The sequence below is a fragment of the Caretta caretta genome, chromosome 1, assembly GCF_965140235.1.
Source record: "Caretta caretta isolate rCarCar2 chromosome 1, rCarCar1.hap1, whole genome shotgun sequence".
In the NCBI taxonomy this organism is placed as follows: Eukaryota; Metazoa; Chordata; order Testudines; family Cheloniidae; genus Caretta; species Caretta caretta.
In genome coordinates, this window is record NC_134206.1 from 266,995,951 (window position 1) to 267,016,656 (window position 20,706).

Consider the following 20,706-nt stretch of genomic DNA (forward strand, 5'->3'; position numbering starts at 1 on the left):
CTGTGCTTTTACTGTCGTCCTTTTGGACTGATCAAACCCCACCCCCAAGAAATACTGCAAATCTCACAAAGAAGATATTTCCAGTTCTGTTTTGTGGATGCACATAATTGCAGTAATGTTGGATTCATTGCCCCAACTGAATCACACGATTTTAGGTTCATTCATCACTAAAAATAACCTTTGATTCCCAGCAATATTTTCTGATACTAATATAAAAATGAGGTAACTCCCATTCTGATCAGAAGAATTAACATCTACTGAAACATCCACAGTTCTATATCTCCCAGAGTCATAAGGTCCTCACATTTTTCTAAATCTGTTTTGTCCATCTCCTATATTCGATTTAAGTAGGGTAAGAACTGATGAGTTCATCAATATTATTTCTTAAAAATATGACTTCCTGATCCTTGCTCATTATATTGCTCTCAAAACAGCACCTTGAGGAAATCTGAGCGAAATTCACCACTGTGAGGAGACCCCAGTACAAGGTTTATATGCTATTTAAATCCCCGTCTCTCTTCTGAGGGCTTGCATGGAACTGAAGTGTCTTGCATTGACTCTCTCCATAAAGGTGAATTTCACCCTACATTTCTACAAAATCACAAAACTGTTACTTCAGCACATTTGTGCAGGGGGCCAGCACAAGGCATATGTACCACTTTGTTTCCATTTAAGCCCTCTACACAGGGATAGGCACTTAAATGAGAATGAGAGCAAGACAATGAAGAAGCATCAGAAAGTCGTCTGATTTCCAGTTCCGCAAATAATCTGTTATTTAAGCAATGCTCTTTTTCTTTAAGATTCACATTACACACTAAAACAAAACAAAACAAAAACCCCTTGCAACTAGCAACACCTAAAAATAGAGACAGAAGAAGTGCATAGTTGATGACTAACATAATGCTAGAGCCATAAGGAAAATTCACTGTTCTTTAAAAGGTTCTATATTCCGCTAGATAGTTGAAAGGAAATGAGAGTGTTAAATAATGGAAATATAATTCAAAGTAGAATAGTAATAATAATGTTTAGAATTTACCTAGCATTTTGTATAACTATCAAGACACTTTACAAATGTGCATAAGCATTATTGTCCTTATTTTGCATATGGAGAAAGAGAAGTATAGCGTGGTTTGCCCAAGATCACATAGAAAACCAACAGCACTGTTGAGAAGAGACCCCTAGGGGCAGATCTGTAATTATGGCAATTTATGCCAGCTGAGGATCTGCCCCCCTGTGTTTTGACTCATAAGCCAATGCCTCATCAACCACAACACAACACTTCCCAGGACTGAGAAGTACTTTACCACAGACTAAGGATGGTGGTTTGGTTCTGCCAGAAATCAGAACCCCCAGCCCATCCCAGATCCAGTGTAGGAATGAAGATTTAGATCAGTATAAATGCTCATATCATTATGATCTAGGGGAAAGGACACCCCCTTTTTAGTCTTTGTTTCCTCTTCTAGACAGAAAGTTTGCTTCTTGACCTCACATGAAGGCATGCAGTGACATCAGAAGTCATGACTAAGTTTGTATATAGTACTTGGTGACAGGGCTAATCCATTGCTGTTGCTCTTTCCCTCTGTGCTCAGTCTGTACAGAACTACACTCTGAGTTTGTCTACACATACCAACTGCCCCAGTTTAAATAAAGGTGTGATGTTTGCACCAATTTAAACTGGAGGAACATGACCTCCCTCCTTTAGTTAAACGACTAAAACTTTTTGCGTAGCCGCCCAAAAACAACATGGGGAAGAGCTGTGGAAGCTGAGCTGAAAAACCTGGGGCACCGCTGGGGAACCATTGAAAGACTTGCCAGAAACAGACAGGAGTGGAGGAGCTTTGTCACTGCCCTAAAAGCCAGAGGCGTAATAGGAGCAAGATGATGATGACGTCTCTCGGTGTTAACACGTGGAGAGAGCAAGTACAGCAGAAAAGCCAACTAACAGTGAACCCCACAATGGTCCCCAGTGTCACATCATGTCTCCACAAGTGATCAAGAAGAAGCAGAAGCAGAATGTGAGACGAGGAGACCTCAAGGATAGCCACATAGACGGGAAGGAAATTTTATGAAGAGAACATCTGAGCTGATAGAAATGTAATTTTTAAACTATATGAAAGAAGTTACTGGCGAGAGTTTAGGTTTAAGGGCAATTACTAAAATAGCAGATTCACTGCCACCCTCCACAGCAAGACTGCCTCTCTATTTCTTATTCAGCACTGAGTTGAAAAATTGCTGGTAGGTTAATAGTTGTTGTAGTAACTCTATTCAGCCTCACCCTGGAGAAAGGGCTTTTTACAAAGCAAGGCATACTACAGAAAACTCCCTGCTATATTGCCACTTCAGTGGTGTGGGCAACACATAGAGCAACAGTATAAGCTATCTATCGTGGACTCGTGGGGTGGGGGAGGAGGGTCAAAACCTAGTAGCTTGGGCCAGAGTCAAGATCCAGAAGTCTGAGCCAAGGCTCAGAGATGGAGTTAGGAACCAGGCAGAGGAGCAGGACTGGAACAAGCCTAGGAAGATGGCACAATCACAACTGCATGCATAAGTGTTGAGCAGCCCGTGGCCAGGTGCTACTGTTGTGCTTAAGAACAGTCCCGGCAATGCTGCTCAGCCAATCAGGTGATCTGGCCAATTAGAGGTTTCAGCTGTCCTTAGCTAGCTGATTCCAGGCCCAGCTGCAGGCCCTCATTCCTGACACCATCAGATTGCAGCTGCGGTACTATCCACTAGTAAATAAAATTGTGTGTATGGGGAGGGGAGGGGACAACCTAAAAAAGAAGTGTTGTTTGATAAGGCAGCCACTGGATGACATATAGAAATCTCTCATTGTCCTCATTACAACTTAGGTTACTTTCAGCCTTAGTCAAAATAAATAAGTGAAAATAATTATTGATAAATCATTAAATGGTACCATTCTGGGCAGGAAGAAAAAGGACAAAGATAAGCATCTTTGTGTGTAGAAAACAGTAGCAGGACACTGTCAGAGGAAGAAAACCAAATTCCTTTTTGATCTAGCACTTTAGAAAAGAGTCCGATTTTTACCTCAGCTCTGATTTCTCTGATTAATGAAAATTAGAACCACTGTTTCAAGTTCTCCTAGCCCTATTCTAGATTTCCAATTTAATCAGAATCTCTTCATGTTCTGAATATTTGTTACTTGAGCAAGAGAAAATTCAGGCTGAATATAAAGTAAACTTCCCTAATTGTGAGATTTATTATTTATTATTTATATTCAGCCTGAATTGACTGGGTGAATATTACCTCTGAGCGGAGCAAGAAACTCAACTGCTTGAGCTATTTAAAATTAGACTGAAGAAATTATTCAAGAATATAATGTAGGCAACAGCCCTGCAATGGCAGGGGGATGATCTGAGAACAAAATACTTTAAAGTCCTATTCTTTGATAACTTCTATGATTCTCTCATTAATAAGAGTGAGAACCTTTTCAATTCTCCACCACCACCCCATTTCTGACCTATGTCTTTGAATAAAGTGATTTTTTTTAAAAAACAAACAAACAGTGTTTAAGTAGGTATTTATAGAACTAAAGACAGCAACAGTTAATTTGTCATTCAATATGAATTAATAAAATATGCTTAAAATTTAAATTAATCTTCTCTCTCAGAGGGAATATTTATTACTGAAGATATTCCAGCACAGTATTTCTTAGAAGTAAGTTGCATGTATGCGGGATTTTTGTTATTTAACTTCAAAAGGGAAACAAATTCTGATTTCTGATATAGAATCACATTTAAGGCCCTATATCACAACATTGTTTTACTGCAATACCGAATGAAGTATGATATTTCAAGATATCTATGACGAGAGATGTAATTACAAAACAATTTACTAATATTGGCCCATTGACTGCAGTAGGAGTTAACTTCAAATTAAGTTTAGGGCACCCAAGCATCAAATGGGATCAGGTCCCTCTATTGGGTTGTCCCACACAGGCTGCTAATTCTTTTATAAAAACAACATATTCACCATAAATAGAGATGAACTAATCCTACATAATTTTATAGGAAGCTAATGTCTGCAAAAAAAAAGTCATCCAAAAACCATTCTGACACCTACTAATAGCTCCAATTCAGGAAAGCATGTGGGGACATGTTTAAATCCATCCCATCAGGAATACTTTCCTAAATCGGAGTCAATATTTGTTTATTTTGTTCTGTATGTATTATTTAGTATTAAACCATAAACCATATTCATGACTGAATATAAAGATAACCTACATCTCTACAAAAATGAATATTGTTACTGTAACATGATGTACATGTTCACAATAATTATGTAAACACTTGTATTTCACAAAACATGATTTTACATTTTTAAAATGCTGTCAGTTGACATTATACTGCAGGTGGAGGTCATGAAGTTCTGTCATACCAATGACAACATTGTTTCAATAGTAACTAATGTGCTTCAAAGGAGAGAAAAAAACAAGCTAAAAATAAAAGGACTAAGACATGGACAAAGTAATTGGCATCAGTAAAATATGTGATGGTGTGGGATGCTATAACATTGTAATTAGCACATGTTTAGTAAGATATGCATAACTTGTGCTGTTGTGAATAATATGGTCATCCAAAATTCAACTCAATACAAATTGTATAGCAGCTGACAACACATATTTTGCATTTAACGCCACTGTAATTTTTAAAATAATTAATGTACTGCATTTACTAAATAATCTGCAAGATCGTGTAAATACAGCACGCAAAGATTTACATGTGGAACTCCCTTATTTCCCACAAAAATCCCCACTCATTGAGACAATAGATCCCATTTATTTACATGGGGGCAGTGATGACCTTTTTAAGTGCAGCAAACTGAAAGTTCCGTGAGACCCTGCACTGTGTAAACCACAAAATCCAACCACATTATTTCACAGCCCTAATCTTAAATTCATTCAGATCTGAAGTTTTATTTGCATTGCATTGCAAAAGTATGTTTGAACATGGCATCTCCACGTGTATTCCTTTGGAATAAGTAAAAAAAAAAAAAAACTTTAGAAGTAGCTCTGGAAATTTGCTTAACAATTAGTGTATTCAAGTTTCCACTAGGATTTTATGGTGCCCGGGAGACTCTGTCCTCATAAAAAAAGGTTAATTTTACTATACAGTTAATCCATACTACAAATTACTCCTTCAGTCTTACAGATTTTTCCAGTCTAGCACAGGAATCAAACCATAGTCTGCACTCTGATTTATGACATGCTGTGATCTTCAAATCAAGAAATCAGATTGTTGAGTTACACAGTGATGTATACAGAATTCAGAGGGTTGAATCTAGCCCATTGTTTATTAAGTTAATCAAATATAAAATGCACCCATATTTTACAAAAAAAGTTCAAAGCGCTGTAAGTGGCAGTGTTTGGACATTACTGTGGGATATTGTAATTGGGTTTTTTTGTTTGTTTGTTTTTTAAAAAAAGGACACGTGATTTGTTATTTCCCATTCCCCATAAATCAGCCAGCTGTCCTAACTCTTGCTTTGTCTGACAGAACTCACAACTTTTGTGAACAAGCATACCAAAAATAGGCAGAATGACCATCCATCTATTGACCCTTGGATCAATCTATTGATTCCCATGCAAGCATGATCTGAAAGTATGAATACAAAGATTCATAGCATATGCCCATCTGTAAACCAAACTGAAAAGTGTTGTCAAGCCGTATTTGTTACCTGCATGGTGGATTTTTGTTTTTCCGTTAGTAACTGCTGGTATATTAGATCCAGAAGATGAGGCTTCCATTTTTATTGACCTTCTGACTTGTGGGAGTGAAGAATGCCTAACCACAGGCAGATGCTGTGATAGCGGATGGCTTCCTGCCCTTCTCCTCTGATAGATTTGCACACGCTTTTCAGCCCCATGAATAGATAAACTTATACCTGATGGGAATGAGAAATAGCACTGTTAGATGCAGGAGACCAGCTCAGAATCACTAAAATATATCAATCGGCACAGTTTAAAATGGAGCGGTAACAGCCCTCTTGGGAAAAGTACAAAGGCATGAATTTTGTATTAAAATGAAAAATGTTAACCTTTTTACTCTTGCTGTGCAGGTGACAACAGGGCCAGCACAATAATGGGTATTTAAATTAATACACAGTCCCAGTCTAATGAGTTACTGCCCTGCAGGAGGAATTAACTGGAGTTCCTACAAAAGGGCACACACCTCATGAAGGGCAGTAGCAATAGGTTAACCATCACTGAGTTTATTTGATAACACTCCACTCCTGACTAGAATTGCAGATAGGTAAACATTTTTCTTTAGAAAAATGCACATATCTTGTCAAATTTCATCAGAGGTTTAAAAAAACAAAAACAAAAAAAAAACAAAAAAAACAGAGTGTCATTTCGACCACTGACTATTTTTGGAGGAAAATTTTTTGATTTTGGTGGAAAAGAGTAATGATACAACAGACACAAGCTTGGATCTGCAAAATGATTCTGCTTTTTCATACAAAACCTTGATACTATCTTGATTTTTTCTGGTGTTCACTGCAAATTATTTTGCACAACTCTTTTCCCCAAATTCTATGGATCTGATGTAGCTGACAAGTGCACAGAAAGTGCTGCTCATGGTAAAAATCACCACAACTGCTCCAACAGAAAAAAAGGCAGCTTGAATTTCCAATACATACAATGCACTGTACATTCTTAGGGAAAGATGCCACTTTATAGGTGTAAAGCCAGATTCTGATCTCATATCTTGTTTACACTGCTATAACTGCGCTGCTTTCAGCCGAATTACTCCTGATTTATGCTTGTGTAAGGGAGAGCAGAATCAAACCTTTAGATCAGATATCTATTGGGCAACAAAAGTGATTAATGAAAATATTGCTCCATGTTTAAGGAAAACTAAAACTTGGGGGTAAGCCTTGCTCCCTTCATTACACTAACATTTCTATTGATTATATTGTAGGACTGCTTGTGAGAGAAAGAAGAAGAAGATTTGGGGCATCTCTTGTATTAGAAGTTGCTCATGAGAGGGGTACCTGAAGAGGGATGGAGAAGGGGGTTGGGAGGGAGGGAGAGAACAGAATTGGAGAGAATATCCCAGTTCTATCGTGCACAGGACACAGTGATCTGAAGTTATCTGGGCCCATGCATGATAGAAGTAGGATAGATGATACAAGAAACATGGAGAAGCATCTGGTCTGGTACGTTGCCCTGGGCTCACCCTCAGAAGGTATGCTTAGGACCAGGGGACTGCCTCGCTAAACCCTGGCCTTGATTGGAAGGGGGCTAAGGTGACTTTCACCTATGGTTCCTGCCCTGCTTCCTGCTGTAATCCTGCCTGGATTGTGCAGGATAGAAGCGCAGAAGAAGCTGGGGTTTAAAAAATTTTCTCTGTGGGGCTGGTGTATGTAGCCCCAGGAACTTGAGTGGTGCCAAAACATCCACCATAGGATCAGCTGTCCCAGTCACCTCCTCCACCTGAAGACCCAGGTTCTGGGCCACTCTCCTTAGTAGCTCCTGGAGCTCTGTTGTCCACAGGAGTCGGTGATATTGATGTCCCTGCTCCCACTTCATATGGGGAAGGCGAAGATGATGCCCAGTCCCTCCGGCTCACAGGGGTCACCCTGTGCTGATGATCTCGTACTCTGTGCTGGGGCAGCACTAGCCCCGATCTCAGGGCTGGCTTTGGTGCCAGCTTTGGTGCCACAAGGTGGTTCCTGAGCCATGGAAGACTGTGGGGGAGCCTGTCCTTCTGAGGTGACTGACAGCGACCTTCCTGAGTACGACCCCCCGGGTCTGATGATACACCCACGGGGTCCAAAAGGGCCATTGCGTGGGCATCTGTCACTGTGCTGGCCAAGACAATATGGGGTCCGTGTGCCCCGCCTCCTGTCTTGAACGGTGCAGCTCCAATCAGAGCCGGCATCGTTTAGAGGTGTTCAACTCCATGTCCCAGTCCGATGATGGCAACTCCAAGGGGGTGAGTGTCAGACAATGTGAGGCAGACAATGATTATTGAATGACAATGGACACTGCAATTCAAAAAGTTAAAGCTTTATCACCATTAAAACACAAGTTGTCAACATCACGTCAAAATATACAAAAGTAAATATCCTTACATCAAACTCTAATAAGTTCTCAAGCAGCATTTTTTTTACTTTGCCTATCTGTAGATTTTGGTTATTATTGATGGACATATTTCCCCATGCTAATTTTTCCCCTACTGTTACTCATGCCTTCTTGTCAACTATTGGAAATGGGCCATCCTGATTATCACTACAAAAGTTTTTTTTTCCCTCCTGCTGCTAATAGCCCACCTTAATTGATTAGTCTCATTACAGTTGTATGGCAACACGCATTTTTTCATGTTCTCTGTGTGTATATATATCTTCCTACTGTATTTTCCACTGCATGCATCCGATGAAGTGGATTTTAGCCCACGGAAGCTTATGACCGAATAAATTTGTTAGTCTCTAAGGTGCACAAGTACTCCTCGTTCTTTTTGCTGATACAGACTAACATGGCTGCCACTCTGAAACATATTTTTGTTGGTTTGCATGCACAGGGAAAACAACGTTTTACCAAATTTTACGAATAAAAATTTAATCCTTCCAAGCCTATCTATAGCAGTGACTCAGCTTTGCAAACTGTTTGTGCAGTCCAGGCATCAAAATAATACACCCAGAAGAGTCAGAGCAAGTAGTTAAGAAGAAGAAGATCTTGTAAAGAGGAAGCCAGAAAGGAGGAGCTTGCTGTAGTCAAGGCACAAGGATGAATGAGGGTTTTGGCAGAGAAAAATGGGATCATTTAAATATGTCACATAAATGTGTAAATCACCCATCTGGTTGCTATTGATTTCTAAATGCAAGAAAGTAAAAAGTGGATTGGTTCATTTAGGGGCCAGATTCTCAGCTGGTGGAAACTGACACACTTCCATTAGTCAATGGTGCTATACTCATGGCATCACTGTTTCTCAAACTGTGAAGCTAACCTCCATAGGGAAAAGGCCAATGAGATGAATGTTTTTCATGCTAAATCATTCTCACTTCTGATTCAGCAGAGAGAGCAACTAGAATGGTCTATGCACTGTTCTGCTTGCTAGGGAATCTGGGTGGAAATGGCTGAACAAAAGAAAAAAATTAACCTGCTGCCTCCCTCCACATCCCTGAAAACATTACCTAAAGGCAGCTCTCTTTTTTCACCCCACACCTTACCATGAGAACACAAATGTCTGGCGAGGCCTGGCTAGTTTTTTCCAGATCTTAGGGAGAGGAGTGTTACAACAACATTTGAAAAAAGAAAAGGAGTACTTGTGGCACCTTAGAGACTAACCAATTTATTTGAGCATGAGCTTTCGTGAGCTACAGCTCACTTCATCGGATGCATACCGTGGAAACTGCAGCAGACTTTATATACACACAGAGAATATGAAACAATACCTCCTCCCACCCCACTGTCCTGCTGGTAATAGCTTATCTAAAGTGATCATCAGGTTGGGCCATTTCCAGCACAAATCCAGGTTAAATTAAATCATTTCTGAGTGAGCTATAGGTGGTATCTCTGTTCCAGTGACAGGGTCATGTAACTTCTAACTTGCCATTGGTAACGAGTAATAACAACATTGCACCTAACCCTAGATTACTCCCTGTTGTACTGAAAATGTGAGAACACTTAATATCAGATCAGTTGGGAGGGGGAAAATGTAACCGCATTGTACCCTTTTCTGGAACTGGACTGATCATGGAGTTAAAGCTGCAGTATCTGCCTAAGCATGGGAATGTTCTGCTAAGATCCTAAAGATTTCAAGCATTTTTTTCTGCTACTGGGTTATTGTTGATTGCTGTGGATATATTGATTAACTGTTAAAGGGGGGGCTGCAGGAATGACTTTTTGCATGGTCTACGAGCTCCTACAGCAAGGCATATGTGCGTTTTTTAATGGCTGTGAGTATACATCTAAATAAATGAATGGTATTTTATTTATATGCATTTAAGGTGCATATATTTATATTCCTAGCTGTCCCTTGTAACAGCTCACTATGTTTACCTCTGTTATACACAAAAGGGAAATGGAAGACACAGTATGTTTATGCTGCTCCTTTTACTAGGCTATTAAGCAAAAAAGCCTCACAATTTGTGAGTAAAATATGTTCCCTTTCCATTCTCCCAGCAGGCTGCAATCAGTGTCATTTGTTACCATTTCAGATGACTGAGTTCTTATCAGGACTGTCTGCTTTTTTGATTTTGTTAATTGACTAGGATGTGGTGCTGGCAGCGGGGTGTTTTGTTTTGTTATTTACCATTTATTTTACTATGTTGTTGTAACTTGTACATTTAGTTTGGATTGCCTTTTAGTACTATTAGAACAATAAGTATTCAGAATAGTTATTCAAAAAATAGAGGGAGAAGTTCCTGTGTCTGCCAAAATGAAGGACCAGCACTAAGAATGACAACCTAGATACTGCAATCAGACGGCCCAGGCATACTCCTATAATCATGCTGAGTCCCTCTGAAATCAATAGGGCTCCAATGAATTGCTGAATGAGGCCCTATATCTCAGTCCTTTCCATACAGGGATAGCATGCGCCTAAAGTTTCCTATTTGTTTTGAGCAATGCCTACATTTGTCAAGTCATAATTTGCAGATTAGATCTGTGTATTTTAATTAATGTCTAGTATATTCTATGTTATTTATTGATTTGTAGCTATTCTGCAACAAATTATGCTATAATTCAGTGGCTCTCAACCTTTCCAGACTACTGTACCCCTTTCAGGAGTCTGATTTGTCTTGTGAACCTTCAAGTTTCACCTCACTTAAAAACTACTTGCTTACAAAATCAGACATAAAAATACAAAAAAGTGTCGCAGCCACACTATTACTGAAAAATCAATTGGAAGACAAATATTGTACTTAAATTTCAATGTATATAGTGCAATATAAACATGTCATTGTCTGTATGAAATTGTAGTTTGTACAGACTTCGCTAGTGTTTTTTATGTAGCTGGTTGTAACTTTATGTGCAAGATGGTTTGCATCCCAGATCTGCTCTGATGGCAATTTGGAAAACTTTTTTAAATAGCACTGTAGATTATCACAGATAGTAAGTGAACAGAAGAGAACAATAAAAAAAGAATCAGTAAAAATCATAACCTGTCAGTAGATAAATGTGAGAAGAAAGGGCTAAATAAATGGTACTTGTTCTAGCTCTAATAATATATAGCAATAAAGTGGTTACAGATAGTTGCATGGTTCTTTCAGCAAAGTAGGTGAGCTGATGCAGGAGCAGTAGTGTGTTTGGAAAGCAACAGAATAACAGAGTCCATTAACTGGGCACTTAAGTCTCATATAGCTGAAGGGCATCCCCATTAACGGAATAAGGGTTAAGGCAGATCCTCCCTGATGCAAGGTCCTTTGAAAAAGCTAGCTCTTCCCCTCAGCCTTGTGAATAGCTGGTGACAGACAATTGCAACTTCCCTCCTGGAAGAGCCAACTGCACCCTACTGTTAATGCTAGAATTATTAAGAGCTATGCTTTCAAAGGGCTGGTTTTAACTATATGACGCCTGTTAAACCCGAATGCGGGATTAGCCACATAACCTCCACTAACTGAAAATGTACCTCTTAAGCATGCTCTTATTTGCAGTTAAGCTATGAGAGGGTATTAATGCATCACAAAAGCCACAGATACAACAAGAAAAGATCGTTTTTGTATTTCCTGACTTCTGTAGGTTGAACTCTCAGCAATCAGCTGGTATCATTAGTGCATTACATTTCTTTATTAAAAAGTGAGTGAAAATAAGAGGTTGGGGGACAGAGATGTTTCTAGGGATTCCACAATAGTCGTTATATCCATCACCATGCAGAGAACCTGAAAGACACTCTCCTGCTGTGCAGAACTCCCATGCCTGTGATGTGCAGCAACAGCAACCCTCCATACATGTGCATCCTTTCAGCTACAGCAGGGGGTCTCAAACTGGGGGTCGGGACCCCTCAGGGGGGGTCACGAGATTTTACAGGGGGGGTCGCGACCTGTCGGCCTCCACCCCAAACCCCGCTTTGCCTCCAGCATTTGTAATGGTGTTAAATATAGAAACAAGTTTTTTTTAATTTATAAGGGGGGTTGCACGCAGAGGCTTGCTCTGTGAAAGGGGTCACTGGTACAAAAGTTTGAGAACCATTGAACGACAGTAATATATGTTTCAACACCTAAACTAATACAACGTATACCTAAGTGCATTCTGGAGTGAATAAAATAGGTGAGTTGGAATTAGAATATTCTGAGTATTGTCCTGAGGGGATAATGGTTTGCAAGAAAATGATCATCAAATCACCCACATTTGATATTATTTCCCTTGGTTTCACTCTGGGCATTTCATTCCTGCTCCGATTTGATCTGGGGTTTTCAGACCACCCAGCTGGCAGCTCTACCTGATGAAAATAAAGTTGAGTCTCCATTAGCTATCGTTACTAGCACCATTGATTAAAGGAGCCAGCCACTAGAAGAAAATGACTGTTATTTTCTCCCCTTTTCCCCTAAACAACAGCTTCTTTGATTTTGTATCTTCCTTCCAACCCTGCAATGCACAAAACTTGTTCATGACAGCGTGTACTTTTATATCTAGCATCTTGCACAGGCCCTTTCAAAATAAAACTAAAACTATCCAATTAAAAAAAAATCCATCTACTACACCAAGGGTGGCCAACCTATGGCTCCGGAGTCACATGCGGCTCTTCAGAAGTTAATATGCGGCTCCTTGTATAGGCACCTTAGAGACTAACCAATTTATTTGGGCATAAGCTTTCGTGAGCTACAGGTGCATCCGATGAAGTGAGCTGTAGCCATCCAATGAAGTGAGCTGTAGCTCTCGAAAGCTCATGCTCAAATAAATTGGTTAGTCTCTAAGGTGCCACAAGTCCTCCTTTTCTTTTTGCAGATACAGACTAACACGGCTGCTACTCTGAAACCTGTATAGGCGCTGACTCCGGAGCTGGAGCTATAGGCGCCAACTTTCCAATATGCCCGGGGGATGCTCACTGCTCAACCCCTGGCTCTGCCCCAGGCCCCAGCCCCACTCCACCCCTTCCCGCCCCCTCCCCTGAGCCTGCAGTGCCCTCACTCCTCCTCCTCCTCCCCCCCCCGAGCTTCCTGCACACAGCTGATCCCGAGGTGAGGGGAGGGAGCGGGGTGGAGGAGCTGATGATGGGCTGCCGACGTATTGCTGTGTCTCTTTGGCAATGTACATTGGTAAATTCTGGCTCCTTCTCAGGCTCAGGTTGGCTACCCTTGTACTACACTATTTATATCTGGTTTGGTTTACTATTAGCTTTCCAATGTAATAATATGTTATGAAGTAAATATAAGAAAAATTAAATAAAACATTGTTATACTAGGCCAAATAGGATGTTGGTTATTTCTCATAAGAGTTCAAAAGCTCTCTACAGATTATAGAAATGGGATCAAAACACTTAGTGGTCTCGGGCTGTGTTCCCTCCCTGTTTTTCCCCATTGCTTTGTAATTTTGTCTTATATATCAAGGCTTTCAATATAGTATCTTCACACCCAAAGAATTATTTCAAATGACTTCCTTAATCAAATCACTGTAGACAGCCACCATTCCAAATACAGTGATCATTCTCTTTTACGCTAATTTCACATTCAATCTTATGCTGTGCATATACAGGTCATAAATGTTAAATTATGCAAAGCGATAATTTTCATTAACTGCTTGATGTCGGATTTACACATTACAATGAAAATACCTATAAATGTCTGAAACAGTCAAAAGTCTGTTTCTGCACTATATAACAGGTCATCTCTTTCACTTAATTTTATAAATAGCACTGCAATATTTTTACTGCCTTCTCTTAGACATTGCAAAAAATAATCTTTCCCTTTCTATGGAAACAAAAATCATCCACTATAAAAGCATGAGAATCAGGTTGCTCCTGTGTTAGCTGTGTGCCCAGAATCTATTTATTTTGTAAATCGCATATGGACTGGGTTTTCTTGCATGCACACTGATAGGAAAAGCAGTTCTCTCCTAGCAGTAGTGTCTTATACCAGAAAGACGTGGGGGGTGGGGGAAATGTATCTGACAGGGAACATAATTTCAACTCTCATGCCAAGTTTTTCAGAATCCTGGGCATGTAAAAATCATAATATTTGTTTCTACTTGAAAGAGCTCATTCAACCCACGTTGATGTGATATGACCTGTCGACAGCATTCTCACAGACACAGCATATGCTTCGATGGTGATACTCTGCAAATGTACGGTTGATCTGCTTATCAGTCAAACAGTGTCTTCACCTTTCAATAGGCTTGGAATCTTAAAATCAAGTTCTGTCACAAAGACAAAAATCCTTGCATTGATTCTATTTTCCAATCTATGGTAATCTTTATTTTGTTACAGTTAAGGCAAGAAAGTAATGTACAACTAATCTTTTGTACTTAACTCCACTCTCATGGCATTTGTATGAAATAAAAAATGTCACTGCATTCATTACTACGTACCTGGGTGTTTTAAAGGAATGAAAGCATCAGATAATTGTTGCTAACTTTGGTCTAAAAAGTTTCCTACGGATATATTACGTAATAAGAATGACAGTCATAGAACCTCTTTTAACCACTTTTACTTCAGTTATAAGGGTAGAATTCAGGATTGTCTCCTCTAAATAACTTCTTAATTAGCTTGAATGTAAAAAATAAAAAAGCCCAATCCAAACTTTCCATAACTTAAGGTGTTATACAACCAATTCTCCTGGAGAGGAAATCACAACAAGAGACGCACAGCGAATACCCACAGAATCTGTTGTTTATAATTAGGCCTTCTGTTTTGGGGGGGAAGGGGGGACAGAGGGAGAGATATTAATTTCATTTGGAGGGAGTATTTTTAGCAATTTTTGAGTTTTATGTAGATGTCCAAAAATCAGGGCGTTTTGAGGCTCTCTTTGTATATACTCTAATAAGTAATTACTTGTTATAGCAGTGGTCACCAAGCAGTCGATCCTAGAGAACCCCCCAGTTGATCGCGATCTCTGGAGGTGCAGCAGGGCTGATGCTAAGGCAGACTGACTCCCTACCTGCCCCGTCCCCATGCTGCTCCGGGAAGCTGCCAGCCCCGGGGGTTAGGGGTCTCCCTCCACACGCTGCTCCTGCCTGCAAGCACCACCCTCACAGGAGCTGTGGGGGTGGTGCTTGCAGAGGGGGGCAGCACGCGGAGCCATGTGCACCCCAACCCCCTGCCCCAGCCCCGAGCCCCCTCCCGGAGCCAGAACCCAATACCCCAACCTGCACCCCAAACCCCCTCCTGCACCCCAACCCCCTGCCCCAGCTCTGACCCCCCCTCAGAGCCAGATCCCCAAGCCCCCTCCTACACCCCAAACCCCCTCCTGCACCCCAAACCCCTGCCCCAGCTCTGACTGCCCTCCCAGAGCCAGCACCCTGCACCTCAACACTCTGCCCCAGCCTGGAGCCCCCTCCTGCACCTGAACCTCCTCCTAGAGCTTGAACTCCTCACCCCCACTCCCTGCCCCAGGCTCAACCCGGAGCCCCCTCCCACACTGCGAACCCCTTGGCCCCAGCCCAGAGCCTGCACCCTCTCCCAAACCCCTACCCCAGTTGATGAGAGTGAGTGAGGGTAGGGGAGAGCAAGCAAGGGGATGGAGTGAGCAGGGTGGGGCTTTGGGGAAGGGGCAGGGTAGATCCTGGGTTGCCCTTAAATTCGAAAAGTGATCTTGGGCATAAAAAGGTTGGAAACCACTGCATTATAGTAATATAAACTGTAACGAATAATGTCTTTGCAGTGTTCCCTTGTGCATACCAGCAGGGTCTACACAGATCAATAATTACATGACACGTTAATGCACTTGAGAAATCTCACCCCTGTAGCCTGCATTGCTGTTCAGTGTAGACAAACCCTTCAATAGAGGTAACCATTTCTGGTGTTTCTCATTTTATTTTTTATTTTTTCCCCCTCATATCAGGGCTGTTTTACCAGTGTTTATCTTTTAAAACTGAAATCAGAAGCCCTATTTATAATTCCAGCAGTATTAGATGACTTGACGATACAGCCACTAAACAAAACCAGTAGGTAGGCACCCAGTTATACGTATTTAAAGTCAGCGTGCTGGGCTCTAATTCCAAATAACTTTACTAATTACATCACACCATGGTATAGCTGAGAGACCTGCAGGTTGCGAGAGGAAAGAAATGTAGTCAAAAGCTCTCAATCTTATCTGAGCTGGGAGTTCTGACACTAACCACAGACAGGTTTCAGAGAAGCAGCTGTGTTAGTCTGTATCCGCAAAAAGAAAAGGGGGACTTGTGGCACCTTAGAGACTAACGAATTTATTTGAGTATAAGCTTTTGTGAGCTACAGCTCACTTCATCGGATGCAACCACAGACAGACTCCAGAGGTCAAGGAAGTGTGAAGCAAGTGATACCTCAGGCTAACGGTGAAGCTACCAGATTTGTTGATATAAGAAAGCCGGGCGTAGAAAGAGGTACAGGAGGATACAAACATTTGGGCAAGTGTTTTGGCCTCTTATGAGGAAGAAAGCTGAGCCTTGCTTTGGGGAAGGAATTTAGTCACCAAGCAATCTTTTCGGAAGTGTGTAGTTAACGCAAAATATTTGGAGGTTCAATTAAACTTCACACACCACTCTGAAGTGCTGAATGTTTGTCTGGACCTAGCCTATAAACATTTAAATGTTTGCTCCTCAAGAATTTGGAGTCTACCGTCAGTGAATGACTGACATCTGTCACTGATGGGCAGCAGCCAATGTTCATGCAAATGAGCCAGTATCTTTTCCATGCACATTATATCTTTCGGAAAGCCCATAAGCCAGGGTAAAACGAAGGCTGTAGGGGGATAAAGGAGTGTGGAAAAATGTGGATACAAAAGATTTATAATTATACAAATTAAGATGGTTCCATACAGAAAATGATGTAGGAGGGGAGAGGAGTCCTCTTTCTTGTTCCAATGCCTCGGTGCTACGGCACAGGTGCGCACGTGCACACACTCTACAGGTTCTTTTTGCCTGAAGGGATATTAAAAGGTGCAGTAGAGAAGATGGAAGCCAGCAGTAAAGCTTGACAACCAGCTACTAAAGCTGCCTTTCACTAAAAGTATGAAATAATGGACGAGATTCCCTTATTCTTTGCCCTTCTCTCTCACTTTCTTTTTTCCCCAGAGGTAACTGCTGATAAAATGACAAGTGCATGAAAATGCCGCAAAAATAATGAAAAGACAACAAATGTTGTAAAGATCAGAGAACTATTTATGAATTGTCACTGTAAATTCTCTCAGGAAATGAGTTTCCCAGCAAATAATTTGGCCAGCTCTACCTAGTCCTTACAGGTATAAGTACGCATGGTAGTTAGGTTAGCTAGCATTCAGTACGTTCCAATAATTATTTTCCCCAATGAAAATCTGGCTGCATTTGAAGCTCCTCATCTGATTCTTGTTAAATCTGTAATGCTCTGGAATTCGCTGGTTCTTATAGCTTTATTATAGGCTGTAAGAACTCACTTTACTCTTTGAGAAGCGTATTGCTCAGAAGCAACTTCCTATGTCAGGAAATATACTGTAGAGGTTGCCATGGTAATTAATTTTCAAAACTGAAACTTATTCCCCTTTTTTGTGAAAGAAATGTCTTTGCATAGCTCTGTAATTAGAGCTTAGGTCTTCATGAATCAAGTGTAATAGTGTAAATCTGTTGCCATTAAAGAGGAGTGGAATTGATTCTTATTTATACTAAGGGCCTCCTTTATCAGCAGGTCTTGACCTTAGCAAAAATGTGTATCAAGGTCTGAATATCTCCAAAATAAGAGAGATTCAGAAAAAGAGAGGGGCAAATGGAGAATAAATGTTTATAGCAGATAAAGGGAGAAAAAAAACTGGGTGAAAAAAATCACTCCTCTCTCCCAGCCAGTCAGTCAAGCTGTAGCAAATGGGCCGGGCAGCACCATCAAAAACGAGGGAGAGAAAGTAGAAAGGGAATTATGGTGGTGTTTGGGGCATTGCAGTAGCATAACCACGCAGCAGTGCTGTTGGTAGGATTTTAAACAGCACAACCAAAGCCATGAGATGGCGAAGGAGAGAGAGGTGGCATCCTCAAGGAAGGAATGCTAAAGCCAAAGCACATGGAAGAGTGGCTCAAAGGCTTTTTCAAGTTTCCTTTTGTGCCTCAGAATGTAATTTCATTTGAACCCATCTCACGGTATTGGCTTTCTCCATCTACATCTTTTTGTAGAATTTTGAAGGTTTTCCAAAAACCCTAAACCTTGAATTTCCACCTCACTCTTTCTTCTTCATGGGGCAGATGAATGGAAAGCTCCACTCACATATAAGAGGAACAGAGCTTCACCCCTTAAGACATGTTCAATGATTAGCATGAGGTTATGCTCTTGTTATTGTACACGCTATCACTGTAGGAATAGTAGTAGTTTTTGTGCCTGTTAAATACCACAGCCATTTATTACTTTCCAGTTCATATAAAGATCACTGAACTCCAAGACATTGGCATTATTCATCACATATTTAATATTTTAGTTCTCCTGACAGAAGTGGTTGTAGATATTTAACTAAATGTTTGCTGTAGATCCAGTTGATTAATACCACCCGTCAAACTGTTTTTAGGTACTTGCTTCACCTTAAAGCTTCAGGGCCAGATATCAACACATGGTTTTTAAATGCAGGGAAAAAATAGATTGAAAACATCAAGGCATGGCATGTCAATATTTCTACGTTCACGGTTGCCTGGGAAAAGGTTGTGATATTCAAGGTTTTTTATTTTATCTGGTGACCACATTAGCTCTGAAACATACTACATTATCTAATGGCAAGTATTTGATTAATTTAAAAGATAAACATAATGCTGAAAGTATTATATTCATATGAATAGTAATAGCAATCCACAGAAGCATGAACATTTGGTTAAAAATAGTTCCTACTATAACTGTGTTTTCTCTCTTTTTTAAAGTAAGTTTTCATAAGTCCATATGCAGTGCATTTATACTAAGCACTTCTGTATATGTTCATCTGCACAAATCATGTTCCCTGCACAAAACCTGAATGAATTGCAAGAATTAGATGAGAGTAAGGTAGAAAATAGAGCTGATCAGGGGATGGTTTTCCCATCCCACAAGGGTTTTTGAGATTTTGTATTTTTTCCCCGGTCTTGAATCAGGACAAAAAGTCAACATTTTTTGTGAATTGATAATCCACATGAAATTTCAGATTGAGTCAAGGTGTTCTATTTTAATAATTTCAAAATGTTTCATTTAATTTTTTAAAGCTTTTTGAAAAAATATAAAAACTCACTAAATTCCAAAATTAAAGCCTTTTCAAAAATCTCAAAATGGGTGATTATCAACAATTTTGAAACTTGTTAAAATTATTCAAATTGGGAGATTTGTCAAAACCTTCCCTCTCCTGCAAAGAGTTTCAGTGTTGATTAATCAACATTTTCCAATGAAAAATGTTTTACTGGAAAATTCCCAGTCAGCTCTAGTGAAAAGAATTCTCTGCTCTGCTCCCAGCCCAGAGTGTAGCAGCTCTACTCTGCAGCTATTACTTCAGTAGCCCCTGCAGTTTCTGCACTGCTCTTCGGTGGGAGGAAGAGGAGCAGGATCACTGAAGATTCCCTGGCAATTTATTAACTCCCTCTCCCGTCAAAAAATAAATTTTGTACCAATGCACAAGGAGTCCCCATAGAACTGTATTCTGCAGCGCACAGGGATAGCTGATTATCTGTGCAAGTTCTTCACATCCTTAACCCTCCACCCCCGAAACACACCCTCATCATCTGAGCCACACTAGTCCTGCTGGGTTCATGGCTTTCCACAGCATGCACTTGGGATACAGAAATTTAGCACTTCGACACTCAAAATTATTTGCTGGATGGAGGGGACAGGTGGAATGCAATATGCACATAAAGTGAGCTATTGTGCAAGTAAGATTCCACACCAGACGTTTTTTATTTTCTTGCAGTGCTTCCAGATTCTTTTCTCTGTGATCCATTGGTATGGTCTTTGCCTTACTAGTTAAGACTTTAGGGAGACAAGGTGGGTGAGGTAATATCTTTGATTAGACCAACTTCTGTTGGTGAAAGAGACAAGCTTTCAAGCTTAGACCTGAAGAAGAGCTCGGTGTAAGCTCGAAAGCTTGTCTCTCTCACCAACAGAAGGTAATCCAATCAAAAGTATTACTTCCCTAGGGTGACCAGACAGCAAATGTGAAAAATCGGGACGGGGGTGGAGGGTAATAGGAGCCTATATAAGAAAAAGACCCAAAATTCGGGACTGTCCCTATAAATCAGAGCATCTGGTCACCCTATACCTCACCCACCTTGTCTCTCTAATGTCCTGGGACCACATGGCTACAACAACACTGTACAGTTAAGACTTTGTAAGGAAAGAAGAAATAGCCAATTATACTGTGCAATTCAGCCTCAGGCAAAAGAGAAGCAGCATGGGCAGTGGTTGGGGGAGGCTAATCCGCAGCCCCTCCCCTTCTGCTTAAGACCCCGCACCCCCTCCACTTTTGCTCCCCTACCCAACCCAGAGCACTGCCACCTTGGCCGCAGCACCGCCAACCCCAACCCTGGAGTGTGGGATGGATGGCACCATGGCAGCATCCCAAACGCAGCCCCAGAGCATGGTGCGGGCAGTGTGACTGCACCCACCCTGACCCCAGCCCCGGAGTTGAAGCTGCAGCCACCCCAAACCC

General features: G+C 40.8%; 1 protein-coding gene across 9 annotated transcripts in view; it reads right to left on the bottom strand.

Annotated features, from left to right (window-relative positions):
• Nucleotides 1-20,706, bottom strand: part of ANO4 (anoctamin 4) — a 292,125-nt gene that overhangs the window by 210,062 nt on the left and 61,357 nt on the right. For all 9 annotated transcript variants that reach the window (XM_048835453.2, XM_048835454.2, XM_048835448.2 and 6 more), the window contains exon 2: nt 5,695-5,901. In XM_048835453.2, coding sequence (XP_048691410.1) covers nt 5,695-5,764 — 70 coding nt within the window. In that variant the 5' untranslated portion in view covers nt 5,765-5,901. The remainder of the gene's footprint in view (nt 1-5,694; nt 5,902-20,706) is intronic.